Source organism: Cannabis sativa, chromosome 4, assembly GCF_029168945.1.
Source record: "Cannabis sativa cultivar Pink pepper isolate KNU-18-1 chromosome 4, ASM2916894v1, whole genome shotgun sequence".
Taxonomy (NCBI): Eukaryota; Viridiplantae; Streptophyta; class Magnoliopsida; order Rosales; family Cannabaceae; genus Cannabis; species Cannabis sativa.
Window position 1 is genome coordinate 15,577,403 of NC_083604.1, and position 22,492 is coordinate 15,599,894.

The following is a 22,492-nucleotide window of genomic DNA, read 5'->3' on the forward strand; positions in this document are numbered from 1 at the left end:
GTCCATCACTATTATACCTCCTATACCCCTACTTGTATTTGATTTATTACTGGAGACTCACTATTTATAATTCCTTAGTCAGGAATTTTTTATTCTTACTTCCCATACTACCTTTAAGCACAAGTCAATAATTCGTTCAAGCGTCTCATTTTACATCCAAAGGCCACCAAATTATCAATACCTATCTTGTTTTTTTTTTCTTCTTCTAACTTTTGCACTTTCAATTGGACAAGACTTAGTAGTGTGCAATAAGTTAGTTATTGTCAGCTTGAGAGAGTCCTTCCAAAGATCTCTATTACTGGCTTTTTAGATTGAGAAAAATATCTAATATTTTTCCTTTTTTTTTTGCTCTTAACAATTTTAGCTTTTGACAAATCCATAGTCATTTTCTTCTCGGGCACTATAGGGCCTAGAAACACCATCTCTTTTCAGCAGGGCTGGACTTTGTGAGTTTTCCTCTTAGTTTCTCATTAGATGACACTCCAACATACTTATACTATTGCCCATAATATAAGTCATAATTGGATTGTAGTATCCTTTGCTTACGTTGTGCCTTGAATTCCTTTATGTTCATGAGTGTATTTTCTAATCCCAACACTTATCAAAAACTTGTATAGCCCTTGACATGCCATGACATTCTTCAATATATGTTACTTTGGTCCTAATTGTGTCTCACTTTTCTCCTGTCTCTAAGTGAGGCTTTCCTAACATTTTCTCATTGAGCTATACTCCACACCATTGTTGTTGTATCAGTGAGTATTTGGAATCTAGGGATGTCACCCTTGAATGCTAATTCCTCCTCTTTCTCAAGTTTTGAATTTGCGATCTACTCTCTATAGTTGTTTGTTGTACACCCGCCACAAAGCTGCATCCACAATCTCTTAGTTGTGTAGTTGTGATCAATTCCGAGTAGTCACCCTCTTAGTTGTCTCTCATTCATGTTGTACCCAAATTGTTAGCCGTGCCTGGACCTTTTTTGTCTTTCTCCTTTGAAAATGTCTCTGTCGAAACCATACACATTTTTCTCTATTATCTCCTCCACCAAGTAGATGACCTTGAGTTTAAAGTTTACAAATTTCCTTCGGTAATCTAATATTTGTTGATGCTCTGCTTATCTCTTAGTGTTTAAGATACCTTCATAAATTATTACCTCTAGTAATTTTATCATGTCTCTTTCTAACTTCTCATTTTGGATTCTATTCAGCACACTACACTCCTTTCTATATGATGGGATCGTCCTCTCCTGACTCATTTTTATAACATACTTATCTCCAATGTCTTTGCATACAGTACTCATACTTCTTACCATCTAACTTAGGAGTGTGTAACTTATAGAATATCCAACAAGATAGTACCTTCTCCTTAAAGATCTATTATTTCATCCTTCTTAATAAGTAGGTTTCGTAAATTATACTGTCCCAGTCTGGTATAACGTCTACTATTCTAAGTCATCCCTACTTCCTATATGTTGGGCTTCCATTCATGGCTAGGTGTAGAGACCGCTTCTTCAACCATTCATAGATAGGTGAAAATATATGCGTCGGTACTTAGTTGGCTATTGGTACATTTCATTATGTGCTTCAAGTTCCACTACTAGTGTTGGTGATATTTTGCTGAGCCTGTGAAAACTCTTCAACAAATTGTCTTAGTCATGCTCGTAGTCCTTCCAATACCTCTATTAGATCGTTAGCCTTAACTATTATTGGGTTTTCTGGAACATCAACCATCTGTGGGTCAACGGAACACACATCCTTAGCCCCCACCTCTATTGGTCGTTCCTTTCACATTGATTCTAACTGATCTTCTAGTTTCATGTGTGAGCTCTTACAAGAAAGGTTAATTTAATAGAAACAAAAGAGTTCAATTATAGGGAGAGAAGATTCCATGAATATATCTAAACTTAATGTTGTCAAGCTTAACTAGTAATATTCTATTTATCAAACAAAGTCTTATGAATTCCTAATATAATTTATTCTAAATTTTCAAGAAAGGAACACTGTCCTTCCTAGTTTCAATTCAAGACAATAAAGAAAAATAAAACCTATTCATATTCTTCATAAAAAGTGTAATCAATCATAACAGGTAATATACTCTTAATTTCTCTAAGCACCCACTACAGATGAGGCACTAATTCTAGGAAACATATTTTAACAAAAATCTATGTATCACATATAAAACTATTAATGGCAATACCAAGAAAATTAAAACTAACACTTACATAATAGTGAGAGGGATCTTTTTCAGTCTTCTGTATGTATACCGTGAGTATCCTTCGGGCTAAGGGACGAACCTGGCTCTGATACCAACTGTAACGCCCCGATATTTTGCCTTATTTTACAAAAATACTATTTTCATGCATAATTTGAAAAGATAAAAAAAATAATTTAAATACAACAGTGGATTTTAAAAAAATCAAAATGCAACAGAGAAGGATCCTTCATTTGTAAAACAAGATACAGTAAGTAAATAATTTTAAATAATGCATTTCCACTGTGTTAGATTTATCAACTGCTTAAAATAAAACTAAGGCACCCCCGGCGTTCTAGATCGTTTGTCCGCCCATAGCCGCTCACAGTATACGTACTGTGAACCGACTCCCGCTCACTATACATACTTCCCCGTCTAATACTGTAGGGGGAAAGTAAGGGGGTGAGCTAAAAGCTCGCAAGGAAATGCTTATCAAACAATACCATATAATATCACACATACCATTAATGTATTTATTAAGTTTTAGCAATATCATACATGCTCTTTTATAACTATAACCAAATAACTGTACATATGGAAACCTTTATCATACAAGTCTATACTATTTGTTCACACCGTACACATATACAGAGATCATAACTCATAACATAATTATATCAATACTATAAATAATAATGTCATTATCATAACATTGACATATCATAGCCATTACTTACATAACCCGGGCCTAGCCTGACCCTACAATATCCTGGGCCTAATATGCCCATATAATAACATGGGCCTATGCAGCCCTACCATTGTTATAGGATAGGGTATCTCTATATTCAACAGTAACATCACTGTATCATACCCACCATAACAATCTCATACACGACTCAGTAAAATGCAGGGTAGGGTATCTCTACATTCAACGGCCTTATCTCGTATCATACCCCACCATGGTCCCCCACTTTACCTGAGACGTTAGCATACAACATACAACATGCAACATGCAACATACAAATACAACATACAATATATACAACATACATATACATCATACAACATACAACCTGAAACATACAAATACAACATACAACATACAACATATACAAGTCATACAACCATAATCTATGTATCAATTCACAAACTCATATTGTGTCCATACCACACATTCTCAGTACCATATACATATTCATAATAACAAATCATAAATCATATTTCAATACATAAGGAATTTAAATTTATGCAGATAAACACATACAAAACTATCTAATTTCTTTACCTCAAATCACGCTGCTTAAGAGTTGTTATCTCGTCACTACTACCTATAATAAGACATGGGTCAAGGCCCTAATATTAAAATTCGTACTCTTACAGTACAGCAGAAAGATTACTAATTTTGACCAACAACTACACTAATTCAGTAAAAGTTGTCTTCATAAAAATTATAGAAAATTCCATTATCTTTCCAATGATCTAAAGATCATTAAAAATGGATTAAAACTGAGAGAGTTATGATTATTTTACTGAAACTATTTCTGAGAAGGAATATGGAGTAACGAATTATACGACTTAGCAAAAATATAAACTTTTTGCATTGAAAGGTTCAGAACTAGAAGATAACATCTTCATGAAAGTTTAGGAAATTAAATTCCCTTTCCAATGATACCAAAATCTCTGAAATTGGAATTATATTCAAAGAGATATTACAATTTTACCAAAACAGTTTTGGAAGAACAAGATTCCAGAAACGAATTACATGATACAGAAGGAAACTAACTTTTTGACATAGTATAACTCCGAATTCACGAAATGTTTCTTCATGAAACTTATGGAAAATTGAATAAGCTTTGAAACCATATATAGATCATTAAAAATGGACAAGAATTGAGAGAGTTATGATATTTTAAGTGAAAGTACTTTTTCTGGGAATATGAAAAAAACGATTTACAATAATATCAGAAAGATGATAATTTTCGACATAGAATATCACCGAAATGGTGAATAGTTTCTTCATAAAAATTTTAGACCATCGAATAAGCTTTCTAACATATAAAAATCGCTGGAAACGGATCAATATTGAGAGAGATATGACTATTTTACTAAGACAATAATTTTCAGAAAAAAAATAAAAAACGAGATTTCATAGTTTAACCTAAAAGTTCACAACAATAAGTGGAAGAACTCTCTTACCTCTTGATGACTCTTCTTAATCAGTGCTAGATCTTGAAATTTCAAATTATTAGAATGGTGATGATGATCTCAATGTTATGTTGATGAAAATCATGAGTTGTTTGGCGAAGAGAATGAAACAAGAAGGAAAATTATAAATCTTTGATAGATAGCGAGATGGATAACTTGTAGGGTATAGGATTTTATGAGTGTCTTCTCTAAGAATTGTATTCAGGCTGAAAGAAAGAGATTGAGATTGAGTTTTATTTTTCTTAGGGTTAGAGACTCTGCATATTATGTATCAAGAATGTGATAGATTTAGGTTTTACAATCTAATTAAATCTATAAAAGAAAATAATAAAATAACCCCTATAATATCTGATGCTAATTTAACTCTAAATAAAATAATTAAATAAAAATCTTATTTGTTAGATATAAGTTTTAAATTTAAATTTTAAAACTTAGGGTTTCTATACTAAACTTAACAGGTCGTCACTTTGTACCTTAATTTTGACCCCAATAAAGTTAAAATTACGATAAATCTATTTCTACATAATTGATAGATCTTTGAATTATCTTTCCAACGCCACTAAAATCACCTCAATCCGAGCTCTAGAACTCTAGATATGATCGTTTTAGTAAAACAGTTTTTAATCCTGCGAATTTATCCAAACCTACGAATTTTTAACATTAATTCTATAATAATGTTATTTAATATCACTTATACCATTAATTAAAATCCACTAAATAATTTATAAAACCCTAATAAACTTTCATATTGGGCTTTAATTAAATGATTACCTACCTTGTAAAAATACCATAATATTTTACTTTCGTAGTTAATATAACTTTAACTCTCTCTAGAAAATTGGTACAATAATCTAAGCAACAATCTCAACTCACTAACAACACAAATATATAAGATAATTATCCTCACACAATTAATATCCCAAGGAGAGAAAAAAAAATTAAATACTATTTTAATCTGGATATTACAGAATTGGAAGCTAATTATGGATTTGAGGGTTCAAAAAGGATGTGTACTCTTGAAATATTAGGCATGTTTTTATTTACATTAGGTCACGGCGCTGGAAACCGATTAACACAAGAGCGATTCCAACACTCAGGCGAGACAGTTAATCGATATTTCAACAAAGTTTTAGATATTTTATGTCATATGAGTATAGATGTATTAAAAGCACCAGACCCAGAATTTAAAGATGTTCCTGAAGAGATATTGAATGATTCTAGATATATGCCTCATTTTAAGGTAAATCATACTTTAAAATTAGATATTTTTTATTTATTGTTTTCTCAAGGTAGAGTATAATTTTATAAGCTAGCTAGTATTCTTTTTCTAGAACTGTATTGGTGCAATAGACGGTGTACATGTAAATGCCGTAATTCCACCTGAAGATCAAGTACCATTTGCGGGTAGAAAAGGGGTACCAACTCAAAATGTTATGGCAATATGTAATTTTGATATGCAATTTATATATGCATATGCTGGGTGGGAAGGTTCTGCTCATGATACAAGAATTTTCTATTCAGCTTTACGTGATTCAACTTCAAATTTTCTAAAACCACCCCAAGGTTGCCATCTAAACACATTTATAAATTATTAAAGTCTTTATAATTTTTTAATTATGTTTTTATATTTTATTTGACAGGAAAATATTCTTTAGTGGATGCGGGATACCCACAAATTACAGGTTTTTCAGGACCATATAAAGGCCAAAGATACCATCTTCCACAATTTCAACGAGGTAGCAAACCTACTGGTTATAAAGAGGTATTCAACCAGGCACATTCTTCTCTTCGAAGTGTTATTGAAAGAACTTTTGGAGTATGGAAGAAAAGATGGTAAATATTAAGAGATATGCCTAGTTATCCGTACCAGAAGCAAGTAAAAATAGTGATTGCATCAATGACCTTGCATAATTACATTCGAAGGCACGCAAAACGTGATCGACATTTTGAGAAAATTAGAGACAATGCAAATTATTGTGCAAGTGATCAAACTAATATTGAAGATGAAGATGAGACAACTGGAGCTTCAAATTTAAATGAAATGGACAATATCAGAAATTTGATTGCTGCAAGTTTAATAGGAGATAATTAAAATATATTCATGTATTTTTCTTTTTGTTTTATTTAAGTTATATTGTCTTCTATCATATTAAATAATTATTTGTTATGATGAAAATTTATAATAATTTAAAAATATTTAATAGATAATATTTATGTAGATTTTTATATTATTATTATTAGTAAAAGTCTAACTAATTATTTTATTATATATATTTAAAGAATTAAATATTATAAGAATATAATTATGGTAATTTGTAATAAAATAAAAAATAATTATAGATATATTAATATGTATGAATTTATTCAAATAAATTAGATAAAAAAAATATCAAACCTATTTTAGTAATTGTATATTTAACAGCTATTCAATCATTTAGCTTACCAAACACTTATATACAATTTTTTAACTCACAACTGTTTTAAACATATATTTACCGGGTGACTATTCAATGGTTACATTTTTATTGTAACTATATGGTTACATTTTTTTTTTAACCTGTAATAGCAGGTTACTAATAGGTAGACTTTCCTTTTTTAGATTTAATTAATTATAATTAACTATTTTCTTAAAATAATTAATTAAATAATAGACATTCCTTTTTTAGAATTATTTAATTATAATTAACTATTTTTTTAAAATAATTAATTAAATATTTAACAAGAACTCTTTTAGCAATTAATATTTATATTTAAATCCTTACTTGAATTATTTTAATAATTAAGCCATTTAATTATAATATTTACAATAAAATTTATTTTTTTTACAAAAATTAAACTTCTTTTGACACAAATTAAAATTCTCTTCTTATAATAAATTTTCAAATAATTAATTATTTTTAAATGATATTTAATTATTTTGTTACAATTATATGAACTAAGTATGAGGCCTCAAGCTAATCAATCGATAACAAGTGCAGCCATTTTTTTTCTAAAAAATCCTTCAACTTATTTTATTTTTAACTTTTTAAATATTTAAATAAAAAAATTAAATAATTAAGTGTAACAATTTAAAATTAATATTACAAGTATAATAAAATCTAAATTATGAAATTATATGTGTATAATTTTAAATTATAAAAAGTTTTGCTATAAAATTTTAAATAATTTAAGTATAAAATATAAATTGTTAAAAGAGCCTTATATAGTAATAAATTGTAAAAAATTAATTAATAATTATAATTAATTTAATTTTAAAATATAATTAATCTTAATTAAATTTTTATAAGGAAATAAATGATTAGGTCACTTTCAGGTTACAAGTTATTTATTATTTATTTTTATTTAATTTCCAAATTAATCACAACCATTTAATATTAATCCAATGGCTTAAAAAAATGTAACCATGATGGTTACAATAAAAATGTAACCATTGAAACCTCTTCCATATTTACCAAACACTTAACAGTTTTTTCTAACAGCACAGCTACAGCTGCTTTTTCTCACAGCACAGCTACAGCTGCTTTTTACCACAGCACAGCTGTGCCAAACTCGCTCATAATTTGTGTAATCTTTTCCTTCTGCTTTTCTTATATATATGTGTTATATTAAATGTAGCTATAAAATAGAAAGTGGTGTTTTTTTTTTATTAAATATTACAATTCAAATTTGAAGTCAATACACATATCCAATTTATCTTTTATCTTATATAAAATGTGGTTATAATTTTTTTATTATTACAATTCAAATTTAAACTCATTGTATATTTTTCAAAAATATTTTTCTTTCATTATTTTGCCCAATCCACATATCTAAAATAGATATCTTTCTATGATTATTTCTTTTAAAACAATAAAATAAAAAAAAATATTTATGTTTTTAAAGAATCACTATTGTGATATCGTTTTGTCGTTACTAAAAAAATATCTTTTTATTATTATTTAAAAAAATAAAAAAAATGTATGATATTTCTAAAATAATATTATAAAATTTTAAATATTAGGATTAAACTGAAATTATAATTAACAACAAATTTTAAATATTGTTATACTTTTTATATAAATAGTGCTTAAATTAAAGATCTTTTAATAAAAAATAATAATTATTTATTGAAAAAATAGAGAATTATCTCATATGCTATTTTTTTTTAACTTTTTTTCAAATTTACTGTTTGAGTTTCTGAAGTGGTTACAGCTAGAGATGGAAATTTATACCGCGGGGATGGATAACCGCGGGGACCCGCCCCTAATGGGGTGGGGATTCCCCATCTTAGTGGTTAATGGGGCGGTGGTGGGGGACAATTTCAATACCCGAAGCGGGGATGGGGCGGGGGCGAGGATAATACTATCCGCACTATATCCGACCCCGATATAGATATATATAATTTTTTTTGTTTTTTTTTCAAACTTTTTGACACATATTTAGTTTTTATTTTCTATTAGGTTATGCTTTTTTTTAAGTAGGTTTATTTTTTATCTTCTATGAATTATGAAAGCATAATAAATATTTGTGAGAATATTGGTTTAACTTATTTTTTTCAATTATTTTAAATTAATTTGTTTTTTCATTTTACCTTAATGGATACCCGATGGGTTCCCCATAACCGATGGGTATTCCCCTACCCCGAATCCGTTGGTTATTAGATGGGGATGGGGCGGGGATGGGGGTATAAATAAGTAGCGGGGATGGGGGCGGGGATTGCATTCCCCGTACATTAACCGACCAATTTCCATCTCTAGTTACAGCACTAGTTGCAATAGGGGTTTCTATACGATTTTTTGTTGCAATTTAGGTTGCAGCGCTAGCTACACTAGGAGGTTTCTATTAGGGGTGTTCATCCGATCCAATCCGCACTTTTTTGGTCAAACAATATCCAATCCGCACTAAGCGCGGATTTCATATTTTGGATCCAATCCGATCCGCATAATAGTTTAAATCCGATCCAATCCAATCCGCAATAGTGCGGATTGGATCGGTTATTTTTTTAATAATAAATTATTTAATATTTCATAGAAAAAAATTAAAAAAAAAGACTATTGTTTCTTAATCTCCAATAATAATCTATTTCCATCTCCATTTATATATAAATCAAACTCATATACATATATCTCAATATATAATTTACACTAAAATATATATGTATTTATTACTAAAATAAATAAGTTAGTATATATATATATTTAAATTTGTGTGTATGTGTCTATGTGAATAAAATAATTTTTCTAGTGTTTTTTATTATAAAACAAATAAAATACACTAACTCAATATATTACTAAAAAAGATTAATAAATTAGAAGTATGTGTTTTTTTTTAATATTACTAGAAAATTAATATATATTATATATTATAATTTTTTAAAAATATATATAATTAAGTGCGGATTGGATTGGATCGGTTACTTTTTGAGGTCAAATAACATCCAATCCGCACAAGTGCGGATTTTAGATTTTTCAATCCAATCCAATCCGCACAAGTGCGGATATCCGCATTTTGCGGATTGGATTGGATTGGATCGTGCGGATTGGATTGGATCGGATACTTAGTGAACACCCCTAGTTTCTATGTAGAATTCTGTAAAAATGTAAAAAAAAAATATTTTGAAATGTAAAAATGAAAAAACCCCCAAAAATATATATATATATAGTTCAAAATATCTATAATTAAAATAAAAATTAAAAATTAATGCACGTAATACTATTGTATTTATTTAATCTTTTGTTGTTTGGTCCTTGTATTGTTATATTATAATTGAATAGTAAGTTCTTGGTTGTATTTGATTGTAGTAAAATCTCTACCAATTATTTTTATATGTAAACATACATCTTTTGCTAAGAATAGCTAGATATTCCAAAGTGGACGCCATGCATAGTAAAAATTAAAAAAAAGCAAGATCAGAGGTAGACAAATTTATATTCCAAAGTGGAGAATAGAATGTGTACATATATTATTAGTAAAACACATAATATTTCTAACCAATAAATTTGCAGCCGGCTAGGCCGGCATGGTAGACTAGTTGATGATGATATAAACATAAATTGCCAACGTATTTTGTCAAATAGAGTACAACTCAAAATAGATAATAAAATCTTATGTTTTGTTTATTTTACTAAGTAATCTGCAGTCCGTCAATTATTATGGTGTCGTTTTCTTGTTCTTGTTTAAAATACTATGAATTACTTTCTTATGTGAACGTTGAGTTGAGACCTTGAGAAGTGTTTTGTTCATACAAATATATATGAATAATTAGTAATTTTTTCTCTTTAATTTTTCGACACTATTGATGTTGTCTTCTAAAATATATAACTTGTTAAAAATTATTTTTGAACTTTTTACATTTACTCAAATTTAGTTCTTCTATTAAGTTTCGTCTTATTGTTTGTTTAAATGTTGACATGTCTTTATAAATTAGTAACTTTTTCACTTAAACTTTGATAACTATTAAATCGTACACTCTCTAAATAAAAATGAGAAAGATTCACTATTTTTTTTTGTATATCTTAAAATATTAATTTAGATCTTACAAAAAAATAAACATTTTGAATGATTAAGAAAATTAAAAAGTAAATCAAAATTTTTAAACAAATAAAGCGATTTAAAAATTAATTATTTGAGTATTTTTACTCCAAAAATCTAAATTTATTTAAATAAACATAATATTTTTAGTATAGTTTCTATTTTTTTTAATTATATGTTTTAGTTGAATTTCTAATTATTTTTCTTTATATTTTAGGATATGAATTTATAAACACAAATAAGTTTGATTATTCTCTTCACAAAATATTTGTTTGTTTAAATTATTTATTGACTTTTCAATAATTTTGGTTTGATTTTTTAAAATATGTGTTTATAAATAAATAAAGTTTTAAAATACTTTTTTAGAAATAATTTAACACTTTTATTAGATTTTTTTTTTTTTACTTTTTTCAAAATTAATAGAAAATTAAAATTTTGAAATCGGTTAAAAATTAAGAGGTAAATATATTAATTTTTAACGATTAAAGTAACAGAATTTAACAAAATAGGCGTGATTATATAACTGTTATATCTTAGAGAAATATTTTAATAAGTTGTATATTTTAAGAGGCAAGATCAAATAGTGTTAAAAATTTAGAGAGAAAAGTTGTTAATTATTTAATATATAATCACAAAACAATCCTTTCAATTTCTAGTTGGTAGTGGGTCCAGTATGGATATAAATATTTCAATATCTCTTATAAAAATGGTTGTATATAAATAAACATTAACAATGATTAGGTATTATTATCATATAATATCTCTTAATAAATTGTTCATAAAATTAAAGAGTTAAAAATTTAAAATAATACTCAAGTAGATGTATTAAAAAGGATGATATGTAGAGTTATTTTTTTTTAGTGTGTCATTGTTTTATTATATATTCATATTTAATATTATTTTCTTATTTATTTATCTTTTTTTATAATTATTTGTCAAAAATTCATCACTTTATTTTTTTTTCTTCCCCTTCTCGCTCTATAATTAAAAGTTGTTCCTTAAAGTAGGACCCAAAACTTTAATTAAAACTAAGGGTTTTGATATTTCTTTTTAAAAGAAAAATAAATATTGAGACTCAAAAGTTCAATAAGAACAAAGTCAAAAAACAATGCAAAAAAAAAACTTATGCATATCTCTTTTCTCTCAAATCACATCGATCAATTTTTTTTTTGTTGCATTATTATTTGACTTAGTCTCAATGAACCACAAATATCTAAATGTACCATTTCGAGTGGTTTGGTTGCATGCTTTCTCCTTAAAGAGAAAATACGTTTAGTCATTCTACTTTTTAAACATCATTCAGAGATAAAAAAAATTCATCTAATGTGATATCTTTTAATAAATCACCCTTAATTAGTATGTTTAGTCTATCATAACTAATGTGGACCAAATTGTAATGCATATTAATTAGGTAAATTGTGCACATTTTTTTACAGAATGATGTATATTTATTTATTTATATTTTTAAAAACAGAATATGTATTTAATTTAACAATTTTTTTAATTTAATTTAACAAATAATTATATATAAAAGATAAATATGAAAATAATATTTAATGTACATAAAATGAAAAAACAAACACATATGTAAAAAAAAAAAATAACTATATATAAGTCGTTTTTTTAATGTACTGTAGCATTATTCCAAATTATATATGGAGATTACTTAGCATTTAGAGATCTCAGCCAAGATTAACAATATACTATCTTTTATGAGGTTCTCCCTTGGTCATGGGAGTGATAATTTGGTCAAACAAATATTCGGAATAATAGGCATATATTAAATATTTTTATTTTTTTTATGGAATAATAATTGATCTATATAGTTGAGCCATATTATCTGTTATTACAAAATTATAATAATAAATAATCAAGTCATAAAAAAATAGTGAAAATAGTCAACCCCATCTATAGGTGGAAATGTGGAATTCTATAAAAGGGAATCATCATTATCATTTCGCAGAGATTATATGAACACCCATTGAATCTGACACTCAGATTCCTTCCTACCTATTTTTCTTTTAACTATTATCTTTTTTCTCTAAAGTGATCAGTTGTCATTCTCTCAGCTTACTTTTTCTTTTTCTTTTTCCACTGTTATTAATTTTTTTTGGTTGAAAAGAGAGGTGAGTAGTGAGACTGAATTCAGAGGCTGTAAGGAAGAACTAACAAAACCCAGTTTGTCTTCAAAGCAAAAGGTAAGTTGAGTGAATTCTTTTCCATTGCATTTCCTTTTTTAACATGAAAAAAATTGGAAGTTTGACATTCTGTAATTGAAATTTTATGCGAAATATTTTCGTCTGTGTATGCGATTTTTCTGTAATTTACAAATCTGTTGCAGAAACTGATTTACAAAGAGTTTTATTTGCATCTCACAACCACACCCACTGTGTGTGAATAATTTTTATATTATAAAATATATATTTTTAATTATACTAGTTTTTAATTTTTTTTTCCTTCACAAATTCTTAAAAAAATATACTTATAAAATAAAATAAATATTTTAAATATTCAAACAAAAAATTAAAAATAAATATTTATATGAAATTTTATTAAAAAAAATAAAAAGAATATACATAATTTTTTTAAAAAAGAATGTGAATAAAATTAAAATAACTATTGATATTAAGAGAAAATAATGTAATTTTTTTTAAAAAAAAATATTAAAAATAATTTTTAAAAATTAATTAATTTTTTTTTTTAATATTAACTTAAAATTTTATGGAGTATAAATAAAAGTCCCTTTGATTTATTTTGTTTCAATTTTTGTGGGGACTGACTGATCACTTTAAGCACCAATACTTGTCTCAACTTCATTCTAAATTTGTGTGGTTCAAATAGGTACTATCTATGTAAAGTTGTTAACTTTATTTACATATATATTTTTTTCAACAAAGCCAATGTTATGATTTTCACTTGTCAGCCGAGTTTGGTTGATTTTCTTTTTAATAGCCTATTGGCTTGTAGTTGATTTTTTTATTATTATTTAATAGTTGCTGGTTAAGACACCAACAAAATTTTGTTGAAATTTGTTAACTTCCATGTAAAATTTCTATAATTAGATATTCTTATCACAATAGAATAACATCCCAACTCCCAAGCCATTAATTAATCATTCGAATTGTTCTGATCAACTTTGCTGTCTACAGATTGCTAGGTGCAAAAGGCACAAATTCTAAATGGGTGTTGAAGTAGACCAAGAATCATCCACCCAAAATGATATTCCAACAAAATCATTATTAAGATACAACTCTCCCCTGGTGCAAATAATCTTAATTGGCCTGGTTTGCTTTTGCTGCCCTGGCATGTTCAATGCCCTCTCAGGCATGGGAGGTGGAGGCCAAGTTGATCCCACAGCCTCAGACAACGCCCTCACCGCTCTCTACACCACGTTCGCCATCTTTGGCATACTCGGCGGTGGCATATACAATATCTTAGGGCCCCATCTCACCTTACTCTCTGCCTGCTTGACATATGTTCTCTATGCAGGCTCTTTCCTTTACTACAATCACCACAAGAACCAGGAATTTGCCATTGCCGCCGGGGCCCTTCTTGGTGTCGGTGCAGGCCTTTTGTGGGCTGGACAAGGTGCCATCATGACTTCTTATCCCCCACCTGATCGTAAAGGGACATACATCTCCATTTTTTGGAGCATCTTCAACATGGGAGGTGTCATTGGTGGTCTAATTCCTTTTATTCTAAACTACCACAGAACTAAGGCTACTTCTGTTAATGATGCTACTTACATAGCTTTCATGTGCTTCATGACCGTAGGAGCTCTTCTTTCCTTGGCTATTTTACCCCCAAATAAAGTTGTCCGTGATGATGGAACTAGATGTAGTAACATTAAGTACTCCAATGTTTCAACTGAGTTTGTTGAGATCATCAAGCTTTTCTTGAACTGGAAGATGCTTCTAATAGTTCCTGCTGCTTGGTCTAGTAATTTTTTTTACACTTATCAGTTCAATAATGTTAATGGGGTGTTGTTTAACTTGAGGACTAGAGGATTGAACAATGTGTTCTACTGGGGTGCACAAATGATAGGCTCAATTGGAATTGGTTACATGATGGATTTTAGCTTCAAGAGTAGGAGGACAAGGGGTTTTCTTGGAATTGCAGTGGTTGCAATTCTTAGCACTGTGATTTGGGGTGGAGGGCTTGCCAAGCAGGTCGAGTACAACCGAGAAGATGCAGCCAAAGACGAGTTTAACCGGTTAGATTTTAAAATGTCAGGTGATGATTTCGCAGGACCATTTGTCCTGTATTTTAGCTATGGTTTGTTGGATGCCATGTACCAAAGTATGGTTTATTGGATAATTGGAACTCTGGCTGATGACTCTGAAACCCTGAGCAGGTAACACAATATAATTAATTCTATATTTAAAATTATGATATATCAGTAATAAGATTGTAGTACAGTAAGTAGCAACCTATATTTGATAAACAAAGGCACATGGGTAATTCAGATAGTCTTGAGTTATGTGATAATGGCTTCAAGGGCATTGATTTCAATATTGTGTCATAGCTTAACATAGTGTTACTCATGTGATTTCAATAGGGTAGTACTGAGTTAAATTTTGAAAACTTTTTAAAGTAGAAAATAACAATTTTTTGTTTTTTTTTTCCTTTTGTTTATTCACTTGTTCCACAGGTATGTTGGGTTTTATAAGGGAGTACAGAGTGCTGGGGCAGCAGTTGCTTGGCAAGTTGATACACACAAAGTTTCTTTCTTATCCCAATTGATTGTAAATTGGTCACTCACTACAGTGAGTTATCCACTTCTGGTTATTTTGGTGTTCTTTGCTGTAAAAGATGGTAATAAATCTGAAGGAGGAGATGCCATAGTTGACACTCCTGTATCCAATAAGGCCATTCTTGTTCATTGACAAACAAGGAACCTTGAGGAATTTTCATGTTATTAGCATAGATTTTTCATTGTTTTCCTATTTTCTACCTCTTACACATATTTGCACCATGTTAGCCAAAAGTTATGAAAACTTTTAATACAAACAAGAGTGATGTAATTTTACTAATGAACCACACAAATCAAAAGGTTTTACATAGCTAGCAAGAGTTAAAAATCAAAAGTTCTAGCCCATATGTCTCCCAAGCTAGATTATTGTTGTACATTTTGCTTTAACTTATTCACTTTTCTTTATTTTATCACATTCAACTTGATTAATCCAATATGGGAAAAATTATAGTACAATTTTAAATTGATGTATAATTATGGAGAGGAGTGTATGATTATCAACTTTGAATTAATCGATTTAGGCCACACAAAGTACCCTTATGTGTATTGTATGGAAAACTAAATTGTATGATATAATATTATTTTTATAGAGTACTATGTTTGGAGTTAATTTTATTAAAAAATAACATATTAAATTATACTATATTTTTTTTTTTTCAGAAATGATATGAATTACTTTAAAAACACACAATGTAGACATTAACGATTCTCAAAGGATAACCAATTGTTTAGTCAAAAGACATGCTTAGCAAAATAAATTACTCCCAAAAAATTAGACAATAAATAACAAGCTTATTCAATTTAAATTAAACTATGTTTGATAGGCAATTTTATTTTATTAACTAGAAAATTAAAATCTAAATAAAAAATATTATTTCATACCATATGAGATGCTAACATTAACCCGATTCTAATTTGATTTTACCTCAATGCTTATTCATTCTAATTTTGACCCAATCAACTTTTAAAAATATTAATAAGTTCACATAACTAAAATATACATAAACTAATAATGTATCAATTATCAACTATCAAACAACTAGATAATTAAATAAACCAAGTTAAAATAAAATTTCTCATAAGTAGATCACTGAATATATTTAACTTCTCTAATAATTCTCTTCACAAAATTCTCTCGAAGTGAGCCATCTATCGACTTAAAGGTTGATACATAATATGATTTCTTTGATATGCAAATCAATGCATCAACTTGATTATCATCTGAAAGTTCTATTGATTTAAACTCCAAAGCTATATTCTTACCATCATCATTACTTTGCATCAATTGCTTACTAATCAACCCTACTTGTTGAAAGAACTGATCACACAGTCTTGAATGAAAAAGAAATCTCCTTCATACCATCATGGAAACTTTCTGATCTTGATCACTTTTCACAATCTTTGGGCATAAAATTTTGAATCATTGACCTAGAAGAATCATTAGTCTCTTAGCATCAACTATATTTACTGGTGCTACTGCTCATTTTCTAGTTGCTTTAAACTCATGTCTCCTGGAATGTATGTGTGCCAAAGCATACAACAATAAATAACCATAAATATGTTTATCATTTGCAAATGCCATACCATTATGATGTAAAATGCCTGAATCTTCTATTATTACATATCCATATCTATGAATAATGTAAAATGTATAAAATTAATTTCCTTATACAGTTAAAAAATGAATAAAAATTGACATTAAAAAAAAAACAACATTCCAGATAGTAATGGTGCATACCTTATGTCTCCTTTTCCTCTTATAGTATGATAAAAATCCTCTGATATAAACTGAAAAAAATAATTTCTCTACTTTTGTGAAATTATGTAAAAATTGAAAAGTGAAGTGTGTGCATGATTGGAGTCCCACATGGGATAGGAACACTTCATTAAAAGTGTATAAATAGTGTATGTTTGAGAATTTGGTATGGGCTCCAAGGGGTATCCAGTTTTGCACGCATGGGTGAGGACTGTTGCGAAAATTATTAATTACTACGCAAGTGCACGCAATCAAGTAGTATACTCACGCAAGTGAGGTCGAACCACAGGGAATTGGATTAATTACTACTAAAATGTCTAATTGCTATCCTTCTTTTGATCTGAATGACAGATTATAAATTAACCTAGCTCTTTTCAGATCTTCTAGGTTCTAAATCTCATGCTCTCTAATTAATCTCTTAATTAAATTAACATGAAATCAGCATTAAGCAATAATCTAAATGTCACAAAGGCTATGTAAATACTTTCGTTTCACATCAAAACCTAGACTATCCAATTTTAGCATTCTCAATTCTCACTTTTCAGATTTCGAATTGAGATCATAAAACATGTAAAAGGTGATCAATCTTGCACATGGAAATTAAACACAAATATGAATAGTGTTCACAATCAAGATGGAGGAATGGGAATTATTCATTAACTAGGAAAAACTTAAACAACGTTCATCATTATCCCTAAATAGGAGTTTAGTTCAAAACATCCATAATCAAATCCATAATTAACATTGAAATAGAAAAGAACATAGAAAAATTAAAGAGAAAAGAAAGAACTAGTTGAAGCAATTGATCCGGGTCGCCACAAGCCGCTCTTCTAGCCTCCTCCTTTGTTTCTAGGGTTCCAATTCTGAATAATCCCTAATTTTCACGAACCCTCACTATTTAAACCAATTCTCATCTTTAAAATTCGTGAAATTACGAAACTGCCCAAAAATCCCGTCACTGGGGTCCCCGTCGCGATCGGCAAAGCTCCCCGTCGCGACGGGGTTAAATTTTGAAACTTCGAGATCCTCTCTGCCAGTTCCCGTCGCGACTGGCATGTTCCCCGTCGCGACTGGCATGTTCCCGGCCGCGATCGGCATGTTCCCGCCGCGATCGGCATGTTCCCAATCACGACCGGAACAGTGCCGACACAAACTTTGGTTTTTCTTCTCGATTCTTTCACCACTTTTCCTCAATTCTTGTACATACTTTCTTTAAACACCCAAGGACTCGAAACAAAAGAATCAAGCGTAAAATAGCCCTAAAACTAGAAACAAAGAGTGAAAACTAACTGAAAATACGACCCGAAACTTAGACTAATTTTAGCCTAACAAATTCCCCCAAACTAGATTCTTACTCGCCCCCGAGTAAGGTAAAAAAAAAAAACTAACTACGCTCGTCGTATAATCACTACGCCGCCGACTCATGCTCTGTTTTCTTCCTTGCATAAACTAGAATTTTGATCCTACTAACTCTAACAATTAACTCAGATGCTCAATTTATAACACTATGTACAACTGCAAAAATTTATTCAAATGTGAAACATTGCTATAAAAGTTTTACTCTTTCCAACAAGCTTCCACAAATTCGATAATTCATAAGCTTGCATGCTTACCTTTCTCCACTAATGTTGACAGTATTCTTTGGAATCATTAGGTCTTTTCAAGGCTTTGGGTAATATGGCTCAGATATTCAGGGATAGGCAAAAGACAATTTTGGCTCAAGCTATCATAAGCACACAAACAGAACCCACAAGCTTCTTACTTTTCTTTTTCTAAGATCCCATAATATTCCCGAATTTACCAAGATTGATAGAAGACATCTCTATTATTTTTCAACATCACCGAAAAAAATTTCTCTTTTTTTTTTCACACATATTTTTACTTTTTATTGTGTTTTTTTTCATCATATTCCATTTTTTTTCAGTGACATTGAATTACACAATTTTTTTTTTCTTCTCAATCTTACAAGTTTTTCTCCCTCTCACTATTTCCTCACACTAAATGTTTATCCTCCCCCAAACTAATTATGTAGCTTATGATATCATGGATAAAATGGTGAAGAAAAATTAATAGTGTGGTTGCAATTTTTTTTTTTAAATCGATGGGTGAAAAACATAGCAGGTTTAGGCTCAAAAGGTTAACTAGGGATACATCTTATTATGGTAGGCTTGAAAGGCTCAAACTATCCAACAAATGCCTAAGTCATATTCCAATTGAACACTATCAAGGATTTCGTCTCAAAAGAATAAACATGCAAGTTCTAAGCTATCCTGTCAATCTTACCACAACCCATCGTAAAACAATTATAACAATTTTCACAAATTGAGTATTTACAGATAAACACAGGTTCCTAAGCATCCAAACTAATCCAAAGAGTTAGCATAATCAAGCACACAGTTATTTTATAATTTCAGATCACATCACACTAATCAGCAGTATACAATTATCGTCAAGCTTATTGCCATTCCTTAACTAAAATAAAAAAAACTAAAATAGATAATTAAAATGCAGAAATTAAAGTGCAGAATTTAAAAATTTTAAGTCTCTCCCCCCAAACTAAATATGACATTGTCCCCAATGTGCTATTATACTCAAGGTGAGAAGGACTTACCTGAACCCCCATCAGAAGGGGTTGGGCGGACCCTTTTCATCCAAAAGAGCCCTCGTACTAAATGAAGAAAATTTACCACCAATCGTGTTGATTTCAGAGTTTCGCACAAGAGTAAGCTCACCTTCAGAACTACCACACATCAATCTTTTCCAATGACGCCGAATCGTTCGAAGTCGCTCTTTAGGCTTTGCTTTCTTCTTATCAGCTTTAACAAAAGAACCCTTCACCATCTCAATCTTGCAACAGGTAGGAATGTCGGTTGGGGCAAAAACATTAAAATTGACCTCTTCATCTTGCACTCTCAACTTTAACTCTCCCTTTTGAACATCTATTAATGCTCGGCCTGTGGCTAAGAATGGTCTTCCCAAAATAATGGGAATAGTTGAATCTTCCTCCATATCAAGAATTAGGAAATCAGCAGGGAAGATAAACTTACCAACCTTCACCAGTACATCTTCAATTATCCCACGAGGATGAGTCAAAGAACGATTCGCTAGTTGTAAAGTCACTGTTGTGGGCTTTGCTTTTCCCAATCCTAGCCTTTTGAAGACAGACAAGGGCATTAGATTAATGCTTGCTCCCAGATCACATAGAGCTTTAGTTTCCACCGAACCCCCTATAGAGCATGGAATATTGAAACTACCCGGATCTTTAAGCTTGGGCGGTAGTTTCTTTTGCAAAATGGCGCTACACTCCCGCTAATGCCATCGTTTCATAGTCCTCCAATTTTCTCTTCTTAGACAATATCTCCTTCATGAACTTCACATAACGGGGCATTTGTTCCAAGGCTTCGGCAAAAGGAATGTTGATGTGTAATCTTTTGAAGACCTCTAGAAATTTTTTGAACTGCTTGTCTAGATTGGTCTTTCGGAGTCTCTGAGGATAGGGTATTTTCACATGATGATCAATACTGATTGGTGGAGACTGCTGTGGTGGTGCTGGACTATCAGTAATCTTCTTATCTGATGATGCTTGAGTTGGTGCTGTTTGATCTTTAATCTCTTCATCCACTGGTTGTATCATCTCAGGCCCATCATATTTCTTTCCACTCCTTAAGGAAATTGCTTTACATTGTTCTCTTCCTTTTGCATCATTAGTGCTAGGCGAATTTCCTTGAGCTTGTTTTTCCACTTGAGTAGCCAATTGTTCCATTTTAGTTTCTAGAGTTTTAATAGAGGCTCTAGTTTCCATCATGAATTGGAGCAATAAATCAGCTTGGATAGTGGAGCCTCCACTAGAACTTTGTTGTTGCAGCTGTTGTTGGTTTTGTTGGGGCTGGTTTCTCTGCTGGTAGAACCCCTGTTGGTTGTGCCCATAATTATTGTTTTGGGAATAGTTTCCAATGGCTTTTGCTTGATCCATTGGCAAATCATCCACATCTGACTGACACTCAGAAAAGTGATGGGGACCTCCACATATCTCACAAACCACTTGAGCTTGTTTGGCTTGCACTGCGATCAGCTTTGTTAGGGCCTCAACCTGAGCTGTCAGCTTTGTAATGGCATCAACCTCTAACACACCAGCTACCTTCTTAGATTGACTCCTTTCAGTTGGCCACTGCTGGTTGTTTAGAGCCATCTCCTCCAATAGATCATACGCCTCATTAGCACTCTTTCTCATAAAGGCTCCGCCAGCTGCTGCATCTATTAGAGTTCTAGTGTTACCAACCAACCCGTTATAGAAATTATGAACCAGCATCCACTTCTCAATACCATGATGAGGACACTTTCTGATTAAGTCCTTGAACCTCTCCCAAGACTCATAGAGAGACTCATTCTCTTGTTGACAGAAATTGTTGATCTCTCCTCGCAGCTTAGCAGACTTTGCTGGGGGAAAGAACTTAGACAGAAATTTAGTTGCTAAGTCTGTCCATGTTGCTATGGAATTTGGTGGCAAGGAGATTAACCAACTCTTGGCTCTTTCTCTAAGTGAGAATGGAAACAGTCTCAAACGAATGGCATCATCACTAACTCCATTGACTTTAAAAGTCTCACAAAGTTCCATGAAGTTCGAGAGATGCATTAGGATCTTCGAAGGGAGGCCACCAAACCGAACGAAGATCGCACCATTTGAAGTATGGCAGGTTTGATCTCAAAGTTATTCGCATCCACTGCCGGTGGCCTGATACATGACTGCACTCCCGTCAGAGTAGGGAGAATGTAATCTCTCAAGCTACGGCCATTAGCTTGGTCTTCCACGGCACCACCATTATTGCCGTTATTTACAACATTCGCATTCACATTAGCAGCCATGATTTCTGTTGTTTCAGCAATTGCTGAAACTCTTTCTTGCCTCTTGTTCTTTCGGTTTCTCCTACAAGTTTTCTCGATTTCAGGATCAACTGGTAATATGACTGCTTGTCCTTGACGGCGCATACACTAGGATTCCTGAAATAGATAAAGAAAATATTGCAAGAAAAAGATTAGTAATTAGCAAGAAAAATAAACCAAAGTAGAAGTTAGTATAATTT

The 22,492-nt window shown here is 30.5% G+C and overlaps 1 protein-coding gene and 1 non-coding gene across 3 annotated transcripts; both read left to right on the plus strand.

Annotated features, from left to right (window-relative positions):
• Positions 1-12,763: 12,763 nt before the first annotated feature.
• On the plus strand, positions 12,764-15,963 carry LOC115712274 (UNC93-like protein 1). Of its 2 annotated transcripts, none has more exons than XM_030640532.2 (3): positions 12,764-13,100; positions 14,052-15,256; positions 15,554-15,963. In XM_030640532.2, the coding sequence occupies exons 2-3, from the start codon at positions 14,082-14,084 to the stop codon at positions 15,786-15,788; spliced, it is 1,410 nt and encodes a 469-aa protein (XP_030496392.2). In that variant the 5' UTR covers positions 12,764-13,100; positions 14,052-14,081; the 3' UTR covers positions 15,789-15,963. The 2 variants fall into 2 exon arrangements, with proteins under 2 accessions (XP_030496392.2, XP_030496393.2); XM_030640533.2 differs by lacking the exon at positions 12,764-13,100 and adding an exon at positions 13,671-13,743.
• Positions 15,964-21,730: 5,767 nt separating this feature from the next.
• On the plus strand, positions 21,731-21,837 carry LOC115724310 (small nucleolar RNA R71). Its single transcript, XR_004013107.2, has one exon. It is a non-coding gene; the product is annotated as a small nucleolar RNA R71 (small nucleolar RNA).
• The last annotated feature ends 655 nt before the right edge of the window (positions 21,838-22,492 follow it).

Coding starts and splice junctions, on each gene's coding strand:
- LOC115712274 (XM_030640532.2), top strand. CDS start 14,082: ATGGGTGTTGAAGTAGACCAAGAATCATCCACCCAAAATGATATTCCA. Junction 15,257..15,553: donor GACTCTGAAACCCTGAGCAG/GTAACACAATAT, acceptor CTTGTTCCACAG/GTATGTTGGGTTTTATAAGG.